This window comes from Platalea leucorodia, assembly GCF_965183815.1.
Source record: "Platalea leucorodia genome assembly, chromosome: 4".
Lineage (NCBI taxonomy): Eukaryota > Metazoa > Chordata > Aves > Pelecaniformes > Threskiornithidae > Platalea > Platalea leucorodia.
The window spans coordinates 25,012,072-25,024,252 of record NC_138826.1 but is presented as its reverse complement, the minus strand read 5'-3'; the positions used below and the strand labels follow the sequence as shown (position 1 = coordinate 25,024,252).

The 12,181-nt window shown below is 37.7% G+C and overlaps 1 protein-coding gene across 4 annotated transcripts in view; it reads right to left on the bottom strand.

Moving 5' to 3' along the window:
- ADK (adenosine kinase) overlaps positions 1-12,181 on the bottom strand; it is a 304,356-nt gene that overhangs the window by 47,678 nt on the left and 244,497 nt on the right. For all 4 annotated transcript variants that reach the window (XM_082311360.1, XM_082311362.1, XM_082311361.1 and 1 more), the window contains one exon: positions 2,105-2,140. In XM_082311360.1, coding sequence (XP_082167486.1) covers positions 2,105-2,140 — 36 coding nt within the window. The remainder of the gene's footprint in view (positions 1-2,104; positions 2,141-12,181) is intronic.

Below are 12,181 nucleotides of genomic sequence, written 5' to 3'. Positions count from 1 at the left end.
ATTAAAAAAAAAGGCCAAAAAAAAAAAAAAAAGCTACACACAACTGATTCTCCATGATAAAAGATTTCTGATTATTTTTGTTAAAAAATAAAATTGTAGGCTGCAATTCAAATTCAGCTACCAGCAACTTTTCATCACTTCTATGATAAATATCCTCTTCATTTTTGCTTTGGTCACTCCAGTCCTTCACTTTACTTTTCCGTGTTTCATCAGTTCTCTATTCTCAATATAAATTGCAGAATCAGTTTTACAAGCTTTTGAGAGTTGCTGGAAATTCTTCTTGTTTTTAATTGCAAGGCTAATTGTAGCTCTTTAAGTTTTTCCTAAGATACTTTATTGGTAGTGTGGGGTTTTTTTTGACTCCACAGCACAATAGGAAAACAAGACTGTGGACACTTATCAAGTTTTACACATCTCTGTCAGTAAACTTGACATGTGAGTTGTTGCCAAGCAAGGGGGTAATAAGAGATAAGATCATAATCATTGTGCACTTTACTGATATGCTGTAATCAAATGTGGCAGATTTAGGATGTTCAGAAGGAACTGTGCTAGAATCTCTAAGCAAGCACTAATGGAAAGGTTAATATGATGGTAGTTAGCAGGCACCAGCAAAAGCAGTTTGTCACTGGAACTGAATTTAAACCAGGCACATTCAAAGTCTTTAGCTCAAGGGGGCAATAAAAATATAGAATGGGTAGACTCAATACACTACTTCCTTTCTTTTTTTATTGTCTAGCTACCAGAGGGTACCAATAATTTGTTATGCTTCATATTATATTTGGAGGCATCTGTGAAATTCATTCATTTGATAGAATAAACTCAAAGTGTATTTTTATGCTAACAATACAGATTATACAAATGAAAATTGACAGTGATAAAAAGTCTTGATTTCTACAAAGCAGCCACATGAATTTGGGAAACATAAAATGAAATGGGACAGCCCACAGTTTTAATATCTAAAACACTGATGGCATTGATGTACCTGCTGGTGTATGGTTCTAAAGAAATCTAAATTGTAGAACAAAAGCTGTCAGTCCTTCCCTCTTTTTTTATATGCAACCATCCACACACAAAAGTGGCATGTTCTTAAAGTGATGCGGTTTGAATTGCGCGGCTTCTATTATTTATGCAAAATGGGTGGTGAGCAGTCAAACTCCTATCTATTCTTTTACACTGCAAACAAATCAGTTAAGGTGGGTCTTATTCCAGTGAAAAAACACATAAAAGGATTTATGTGTATTCAGTTCTGCAATTTAGATTTCAGTAAGATCAGTTACTATCTGCAAAATTAGCACAACCGTTGTCACGTTAATTATAGTATTTAAAACCTGCCTATTTGAATTCAGCATTAGAGACCAATAGCTGATAGCTCTCCAGATTAAGTTATCTGAATTTCACCAATGGGAGATACTGTTCAAATAAATACCTCAAGAAGATGAAATCAAAAGCTCTGAAAACCACTGTAAAATCAACAGTGTTTACTTCAAGAAAGTAGAGGATCATACATTTTTAGAGCACAGATGGAAAACACCAACTCAAATATGTTTTGAAACACAAATTCCACACTACCCCTTCTAAAAGACGCTGTTTGTAGAAGCATAGTTTACATTAATCAGTACCTAACAATTTTGTATACAACCTTTCTAAAATTCATTTGCATAATGATAATCCGCATATGGCAGGGTTTAAGTTATTTAAGCGGTGTTATATTTCACTATTTAGTCTTGCTTCACCACTGCTTTAGCAGTGAATCCTTATGGAGTGTAATGCAGCTAATGAGGTAGCTTTTTAACTGAACAAACTGACAGGTCCCATATCTGCAGAAGCAGCTTGAAACCGTGCCCAACCTCTCGGCTTCCCAAGAGGCTTTTCAAAATTCAATAAATAACATCTGTAGGCGATGTTGGGTGCAGACCTAGCAGAGTGCGTCATAACACTGAGCTGGCAGAACAAAGAAACCATGACGACTGCCAAGTTTCCATGGCAACCGCTGCGAGGCTTGGAGAGTATAATAGCACATCAATCATTGTCCAAAAGAACTTCATTATCAGCAAGAAAAAAAACCTTTAGGATCTGTTTAGTGTGCAATTGTGGGTTAACTCACCTCAAAGCCTTGCTCTCTAGCAAAAGTGGCAGCTTCCTGAAATAATAAAAAAAGAACAGTTAATTATAAAGTGCTAGATAATGAAGAAATAACACATTTTGAAACTCATTCAGCCAGTTTTCCTTTTACACCATTATCTCAATATACCCATATACAGTTGTTCAATTCTGATAGTCGTACCAAAAGCTTCCCCCTCCTTCCCTCAAGCCCTACAACAGCACAATGTCAACACACTTCTCAAGTTCAAATTAAAAAGGTACAATATGTTTGTTCCAGGCGAGGAAAGTTACTTCTGGAGATAGGACTTTGACTAGGAAATCACTACTTCAAATCCAGACAAACATCCTTCAGACATATTTTTAATTGAAATTGTATCATATCTCCATTTACGTATGGCACTTCATGGGATACAGGTCATCAAGCCATTTTAAAAAATCATTTGTCATCTACGGTGCATTAAAAAAATGGGATCACAAAATGTGTTCAAACCCTTGTGGTGGAATCAGATGAGCATTTTAAAATACTCTGATGTCTAAATCACTGCTTTAGGCAATTTAACTATGTTCTTTTCCTGAAAGAACAGAGGAAACATCAGGGTATCAGAATGTCCTCATTTCTTATTTATATTAATTGGAGCAACTAAAATCTGTTTTGAAATAAAAGCAAGGAAACAGAAGACAATGCAATGTTTTTCCCCTTGCTTACTCACTTTCTACCCTAACATTGCAAATATTGCAGAAAACCCTCAAGGTCCTTATGTTTTTACTTGCATTCTTCCAGATTATCTTTGCCAAGTGGTATTAACAGAGGGATAAGTCTTGAGCCAAAATGGTGAGTTGATCCAACTAAACAAAAATAACTACCGCACCAAACCATTTAAGTCCACCGTCCCTACGACAGCTTTTAGTGCTGCAGAAAATACATACCTGTGGACCTATATGATCTCCCAGTTTGGGGGCAATATAAGAATTTGAAGTGGGTACAATTGATTATAACAACAGTAAGTTGAGGTTAATAAAATGTGATAAGCTGAAAAGCACAACTCCTCAGGCTGCTTCACTGCAGAAACATAAGGCTGACCGGGTTAGCCTTAGCTGATGTTGACAGAAAAACTGAATCATGGTCCTGACAATTGGGTGCGGGCAAGGTTAGCCACTTTGACAATTTACTTACAATTGAATTCCTTCTTGTACATCACACAGTCAATGACATTTGCTAGCCTGGCTGTCAAGAAGGAGTGTAGGGTTCAAAGATATCATGCAGTGTTTTCCTAAACCAGCATGTGATTAACAAAGCCTATGCTCGTATGAAAAAAGGAGCCTGCAAGCTTCCACTCTGAAGTGATGCACTTACAATGAACTGCAACACAATCAAGAAAACCTCAAATGGGACTGGGACAGAGAAAAAACAAAAAATAATAAAAATAAGGGAGTCATAAGGGGCAGAGAATAAGAAAATGGACTAAAAATTGTGTACTGTAGCCAAATTATTTCTTTAACCTCAGGTTTTTGGTCATGCAATTGAAATTGGAAGTTACACCAATCTGCCCTAAGCGGATTTCTTTAATGTCCCAATGCAGCAGGACATTAACATCTGTGTTAAACTGTTGTTTGGCCAGGAAACTGGACACCAGTACATTCTTACATCTGTGAAATAAAAACTATTCTAGTTAAGTAGTATTTCCTTATGTGGGAGACTTTGAGAGAATTCATCTTAATTTTTTTGTACTGGGGCACCCATGCATAGCACATGTGGTTTGAAAGACCTGGCCCTTCCACAAGAAAGGATAAATGATTGCACATTTGTTAAAAAGTATCTCATCTTCGGATTCTCCTGTTAGAGTGTCATCTTTTAGCCTGGTCTGCTGCCCGGCTACATGAGTAATGGTAGCTAGCATACAATCATAGATTTTCCTGCAGTTGACCTCTAATCTAAGGGTGTCTGAACGTGCCAAAGAACAGCAGCAATCTTAATTTTCTTCTCTCCTATCAACTGAACCTCAGAGTAACTCCTGAGCAGCTTCTTTCAGTAAGGACTCTGCCTACAGCCCCCTAAGAATCAGCCTCTGTCAGAATTACACCCCTTTAAGAATTAAGGCCTTTCCAGTAAGAAAGATAATAAAGCTCAAAACACACGTTTGGAGACTACAGTTTGGTGTTTGCAAAATGGTGAGAAATGTGAGGCAGGCCCTGAATGCCAGGGACAGTTCAAAGTAAATTAACCAGATAAAAGCGATGAGAACCTTTTAGTATCTATTCACAATAACAGTGAGAACAGGAAACAAGCAGACCCCATCTGTGCAGCCCTAGGGCACCTCATATTGAGCTTCATGTCTCTAATAAAGTAGTCAGGTTAAAATCTAAGTGGCTGTAACATGTGGAGACTGCTAGGGTTACAACGGCCAGCCAGGGCGTTCCCTGATGCAGGTGATAATCAGTATGATAATCACTATATTTACAGGCTTTCCATTTTATATCTGACATTGGAAATCACGAAGAAGGAGGGATTAAGGAAATAAACAACCTACACAGAAGCTTTACCGCTCCCCGGAGAATGCAGCATTTTCATTCATGCGTGACAGGCAACAACAGCAAAGCAAAACAGCGACAGAACAGAATTTTCTTAGGAGGCTTCATTTCACATCAGGAGTTTTTTCAGTTTTGATAAACTTTAGACATTATTCATTCATTACTCCAACTCAGCACTTTCAGAGATATTTTCCATTATTGTCTACAACAGAACATCTCATTTTATAAAAACCTCTCCCCCACCTTTTTACTCTTTCACACTAAATATACTAAAATCTCACACTCCTTTTTCCTATATAATCTTTTTATTAACCATGACAGTGAACTTATTGCCGTGCCACCTAAAGTAGAAATGGGATTTGTTACTAGTTATGAAACATTATTTGGCTCATGCAGTTCGGGGGGGGGGGGAGGGGGGGAAAGTCTTAAGTACAGTCACGCTGAAAAAAACTGTGTGCAGCGTTACTTAATGGGAGTAAAACAATGTCACAAAGTTAACACACACCCTCTCTTTGCACAATAGTGAGCAGTTTACACAGGAAAGTGAGATAAATTAAAGATAACAATAAAAAAGACAACTTCCGTTAGTACTGGCCTTGCTGTTATGTTAGAACTCGCTCGCTAGCTGAAAACTATTTCCATTCTTGCATGTATTTTATTGCTGTTGGAGTCCCAGCATTTAGTAAATGGAACTGCCTATAATCTACACTGGGGCTAATTGTAACAGGACTTGTTAAAATTCTGAGCCCTTTTATCACCAGCAATACAAACTATTTGTTTACAAGTAAACAGAAACATACCCTCCAAACACAGAATTCATTAGCGTCTGCATTCCTAGGAGTATTTGTTAGCCCCCTGTGTTAGAAGAATTTTATGATTATAGAGTTAAGATGGCTCAACTTCAATAATCGTACGTTCGGTTTGCCATAAGACACAGAAGGCATACTATATACTAAATATTCTCCACCCATCCAAATTTTTTTTCGTTGGTACCAAGGTTTTATGATGACTTGATCAAATTATAGCCAAAATGGTAACAACATGCATGTTGGGTTAAATTTCATTCATGTAGGCCAACATAAAACTCATGCAGTTGCATTGAACAGCATTTAAAACCGTGTATTGCTGAAATTAGCTGACAAAGACTGTTTCAAAAGCACCACCAACAGTATTATCTACAATATGCATTTTAACCTTTATACAGAGAAAAGGAGCACTGTAAACTAAATTTGCATTTCATTGCTGAAATCAACATTATCTCATAAAGAAATGATAAAACAGCAGGACAGCAATGATACCCTTGCACACTGAATGCATTTCCCGTAATTACACAAGAAAGTAAATGCAGGGGACACTGAAGCTAATCCCTCCCCTGCCATCCTTCTTGGTAGAGGAAACATCTCACAGAATAACCTAAGCTCACATATTACAGTAGTACCCTGTGCAGCTCTCTCTAATTCTCCATTTTTCCCAGGGGGAGAGAAGGAGAGGAATTGGATTTGATTAACTTTTTTTAATTGGGGGATTACTGGCAGGTTTTGAGGGAGTTCTTATTGCAATAACTGAAAACTTCCCGACTTACTCAAAATAAGCCCAAAACAAGCCCTATTCACATTTTCAGGGATATCCTCCTCTTCCTCTGCATAACAAATCTGTGACTTAGCGGGTTCAGCCTGGCCCATGAATCAACGTAATCTTAAGCCGGCACACACACATACAGCGTGTGTAAGTACAGAGGAAGATCCTTGCAGTAAATCAGAGTGACAAAAAGAAATAAAAAAGCAAACTTGAGTGGACTCACTCAATAAGAAACAGTCAATGACTATGAGGACCATCCACTTAGTGTTTGCATTTGATGGAACCATTCCTACTGGTACCAACCATGTTTGATTATAACTCAAATAGTACTTCCACCACTATATATCTTACAAGACTTTTTTAACTGCTAAAATCTTCTAAAAATCAGTCTTAAATATTTCCTTCCTCAGCTTCAGGCTACTGCCATTGTATGACTGTCTTCTAAGAAGTACGAATTGTTAGTTTTCTTCCATTTACTTTGTTTTCTTCAACACATTAAAGGCTACAATCATCTTGCTCAGATAATTACCTTTTTCTTCAGTATAATCATTTATTAGTATCAATCCCACTCATGAGTTCATCTCTAAACCTGGTATATCTTTGTGTTCTTTGTATCCTCTCTTGCTTTTCTATAGCTTGCCTTGTTTGCTGCAAGAAAGTGTTAGTTGCAGAAATTTTCTCTAACATTAAAACCCTGTTATCTAAATGAAAAGGGTGACAACAAAGTAAAATAAGCAAATGAATATATGGGGAAGGCTTTCATGCCAGTAATGCACACTGATATCTACAACTTCATTCTATAGAAGACTGACTCAAATAATCAAAGTTGTATTATATTGACAATGTCCTTTCTTAGACATAGGTGCTAAAGATTTGTATTTCTGAAATAGATGTTTTTATTCATGATTTCCTAAAAGACAGTATACTTGTAAAGCTTTCTAAAATAATAAATAAAAAAAGAAAACAAACAAAATTTCATGTATTATTTGTCTCACTGTACTAGAGAGACATGAAAGCCTTCTGCTTTATTATAATATAATTACAAACACTTGTACTTCAGCTTTCCTTAGGTAGGCACATTTGTCCTTCCTATCTCCCTGTCCCTTCTGTCATCTTTGCTTGTCCTTAACAAAGAGCTTTCTTATAAAATTCTCTGCTTTCAGAGCTATACTCTTCATTTTACATACTCGATGGCTACTGAGAACCTCTGATTTTAGCAGGAACTGTTGTGCCCAGTAATTCTAAATACAGGCCCTTAAAAGACATCTTTTGTTAAAAACTCCCTCTTTTCTTTGGCAGAAGATAAGTCATGAAGAATACTACTGTCAAGATCACCATGTGCCCTCCTTTTGGTATTTCCTTCATAAAACACTTGTCACAGTGCAGGAGATAAGCTAGTTTTTAAGGAGGGGGGCTAGTGAGCTGTGCCATGCCATGTTTTCCACTCTTCCAGCTCCAGGCCAGTTTACACTAAATACCACCCTGGAAATGTGGCTTAAGGCACAGACAGGACAATGGATTTTCAGTTACCGCCTTTGAATTATAACAAAGATGTCATACATACACCCACTAACTTTACAACACAGTTGGTGGGGTGTTCTTATATCAAATCCCAGTATTTTATGCAGCCCATAAACGTGCAGCAACATGATCTGTCTTTTACCACTCTTTCCTGTGTATGTTACACAAAGCCAAACTAAGTTATACCTGATTTTATTGCCCATCCCAATTTTAAGTGCGAAAATAATAGATGCATATATATACACATACATGTGTATGTGTATATCATATATATATATCATATATCATATATCATATATATATCATATATATATATATATCATATATATATGATAACAGATCCACACTTCTTAACATGCTGAATTAACAGCATGCAAGAACTAAGATTGCTTTCATGCTATGCACATAGGGGTGATGTCAAAGCAGTGGTAATGATAATCATGACTTACCTAAGGAATCAGAGGTAAATACTGCTGAAGACTATCTGATGATCATTTGAACACATGATTTCAACAAATGGCCACTATCATTCTGTTATTTAAAATGAATGGATGGAAAGTCTATAGGACAGCGTTCCAGCTGGATCACTAACCTTTAGTGCCAACAGTACATTCATTGTGGTTAGTGGTAAGACACATATGTTCCTCTTCAATTCAGCACTAAATAGTTATCAACGGTTACTCAAAACACTGTAGATTCTCCAATCCAGCCTTTTATGTCATTGTAGTTTAATTTAGACAGTCATTACTTTAAGGTCAACTATTACTACATTGCACTCTGTAAAAGCAATATAAGCTCATATGCCTTTATTAAAAAAAGGCCATTTATAAAGGCATTCAGGGCTCAGGAGGCAAATGTGATTTTATCCCTTTTTTTCCTTTTTGTTTATTTCCCCCAGAGATAGTTGCTTTAACATGGGGTCATATGAGAGTTTGAGAAACAGAAGTCAAAAGAACCACCCAGCATATTTTCTGAAACAAACATCTAACTGGTGAAATTCTGCTACAGCTGATAAAGTCTAAGCTATGCTTGGGCATGTGTTACACTGATGTAATGCTTCCAAATTATTTTTGTTTGACAAGCGCAGAAGACTAATCTTTGATTTGGTCAGCTGTGTACACCTGTTCACGTTTCAGAGAAGATCAATAAAAGCTGGTCACAGAATGGACAAACCCTGCACACAGCTTGAGAATCAACGCTGAGAATCAGCAGTATCTGAGCAAGTATCTACCCCTCGCTAGTTATTACTGAAGAAAGCACAGCTGGCATCAATTGGATGGGCAGATTATCATAAAGGAACACCAAGGTGTTTTTTTCTGTCTTTACTTTTCCCATGAGCAGTGCCAGACCCCAAAATTCGTTTTCTTCATAAAGGATAGCAAGAGTTCATATCATATCCTAAAATATTATTTCAGCTTGCTCCAGCAGTACTAAAGATACTGGTAAATATATCTACACTACCTTTGCCCAGTAGGTGAAAATATAAAATAATAATAAACAGTTCAAGTGAATAATCAGAACAAGTATAAATACCATATGGGGTTAAAGTTGTAATGTTCAGAGGGGGTTCTGGCAGAGTACCAGAGGGTTTTGTCTGAAGCAGCCTAGTGTGAAAAGAATTGAGAAAGAAACGTATTTCCTGTCCTGCTTGGGTTCACCCTGGAGTGTCTGTGTTACGTACAATTCATTAATATTCAAGTTATTTATTCTCCTATTCAGGGTATTACCAGAACTATAGTTCCTGCTAGAATCTTCTACAGAAAAAAAATCACCCTGAGTCAGTGCTTAATGCCATTACAGGGTCTGCAACAGCTGCAGCAGTGATATGCCTCTGAGCCATTTTGAAATTTTATGATGGATAAAGCACTATTACTTGTATCTCTTCCTTACATCCTCACCTAAAGAACTGAACTACCTATGACTCTGTATGTGTCTCTCTCCTCACATATTATACGCATCAAATTAGTGAACTATACTTCCTTACACCACCTCTCTATACAAATGTGTCTGTCTCTATCTTAAGAATAGATGGATCATGATCAGAAAAGAGGGAGAAGAAAAAAAAGACCCCTTCCTTAATCATCACTGAATCAGGAGAACATAATAAAAATGAAAACAAATATGTTAAAATTAATTTAGCTAGAAGAGAAGGGTTTTATATGCATATAAAAAATAAAAGATGTGCAGGGTCTTTTGAAGTCTTTAATACTGCTCATTGGATGCTCTTAGTGTTAACTTTCTGGCTGAAGGATGACAAACAGAAATAAAAGATTGCATCATTTTCAACAAGGCCTTCTATGATTGCAACCACTCAGACTAGCCTGAAATCACTGACAAGATATTCTCATCTAGCAATTTCAGATGAAGAGAATAATCAGATACTGTGCTAAAAGTGCTGGGATCCAGCAGGACTTGTCTCTAGTCCAGCTAAAAGGTTAACACATTTTTAGCAGTGAAATTGAGTTGTTTTATATACTTTGTTTGGTATGATGTCATGCACAGCCATTTAGAATTATAACTAAGGCTATGGTATTGGGAACCCTGTAAAGAGCAATCATCGTGTAACTCTTTTCATGTGCTAGGCTTGCACTGCTTGTTAATTCTAGCAAGAAAATAAAATTGCTCACTGCAACCTCCAGCAATAACACTAACTTTTTAACTGATCTTAATATTACACATTTTACCCTTCCAATTAAATTTGAACCCAGTTGACTTAAACATTCTTATTGGAGTTTGTTGTGGTATTTAATGCTAATTCGATGATGCATTTATGTGTGTTCAAGATATGAATATTCAAGATACAATTTTTTTCTTCTATTTTCAGTTTTAGCTACTGCAGCTACTTTATGGAATGAAAAACCTAGTTCTTAGTTTGTACTAATGGCTCTCTCTCACAACATGGTCATTGCATGGAAAAACAAAATTTCAGTCTGACCACAGTTAGGTCACTGTGGTCCTGACTGAAGAATGTGAGCTCTAATTCCAGATGTGACTAAGGCACTATTTGTCATCTTGGACAAGTTGCTAATTTCTGGGATCAATTTTTAAAAAATATATAAAAGTTAGAATTTACCTACTTCTGACCAGTCAGTGTTTGAGGATGAGTGTTTTTTTGGCATGTTTGTTCCTTTTCTAAGAGAAGCCAACCTGAACCTGAGATGGGCTACGACAGAGCAGAGACTGAAAGAAAAGTCAAGCAATGAAATTAGAGGGACCACAAATTCCAACATAATTTAAAGAGGTATTACAAAATCACAGAGTGGTTGAGGTTGGAAGGGGCCTCTGAAGATCATCTAGTCCAACCCCACTCCGCAAGCAGGGCCAGCTAGAGCAGGTTGCCCAGGACCATTGGGTTTTGAATATCTCCAAGGATGGAGACTTCACAGCCTCTCTGGGAAACCTGTCCCAGCATTTGACCACCCTCACAGTAAAGGTTTTTTCTTATGCTTAAGTGGGAATTTCCTGTAGTTGAATTTGTGCCTGTTGCCTCCTGTCCTGTCACTGGACACCACTGTGAAGAGCCTGGCTCCATCTTATTTACTGCCTCTCATTAGGTATTTATATGCATTGATAAGATCACCCTGAGCCTCTTCTTCTTGAGGCTCTCAGTTTCCTCTCCTCATATGACATGGACAAACCCTCAATCATCTCTATGGCCCTTTGCTGGTATCACTCCAGTAAGTCCATGTCTGTCTTGTGTGGGGAGCCCAGAACTGGACCCAGCACTCCAGATGCATCTCACCACTTCTGAGTTGAGGGGAATGATCACCACCCTCCACCTGCTGGCAGCGCTCTTCCTAATGCAGCCCAGGATGGTGTTGGCTGCCTTTGCTGTGAGGGTACATTGCTGGCTCAAATCCATTTTTTGCCCACCAGGATCCTGAGGTCCTTTTTTGCAAAGCTGATTTCCACCCAGCTGGTCTCCGACCTGTCCTGGGACCAACATTCCTCCCCAGGTACAGGACCTGCCATTTCCCTTTGTTGAACTTCATGAGATCCCTGTTCGCCCATTTCTCCAGTCTGCCAAGGTCTTTAAAATTTGATATTATACTTTGCGTTAAGATAGTAGCTACTGACTCCAAGCATGGGATAAAATCCATGCCAGGGCTAGGCAGACAGGTAAAAGAGTTTGTCAAAGACTTATTGATAGATGCAGAACAGTCAGATGACTGTTAGGATGGAAAAGAAACAGCTAAAGAAACCAAGGAACTAACCACAGCCACGCAGCAGGTGAGGATAGTCAGGGACTACAAATTAATCAGAACAAGCTGCTCTGACAAATAAGCAGCATCTCTCAAACTAGAAAAAACCCTCCATCCAGCCTCTGCTGGCCAAAGGACTGCTAGCATCAGTACAGCACACCAAAGATGAAGAAAACATGGAAGTCCATTAATGTTTTGACCACTGAACTTCACCTAACTATTTCATGTGCATTATAATATGCTTGGCA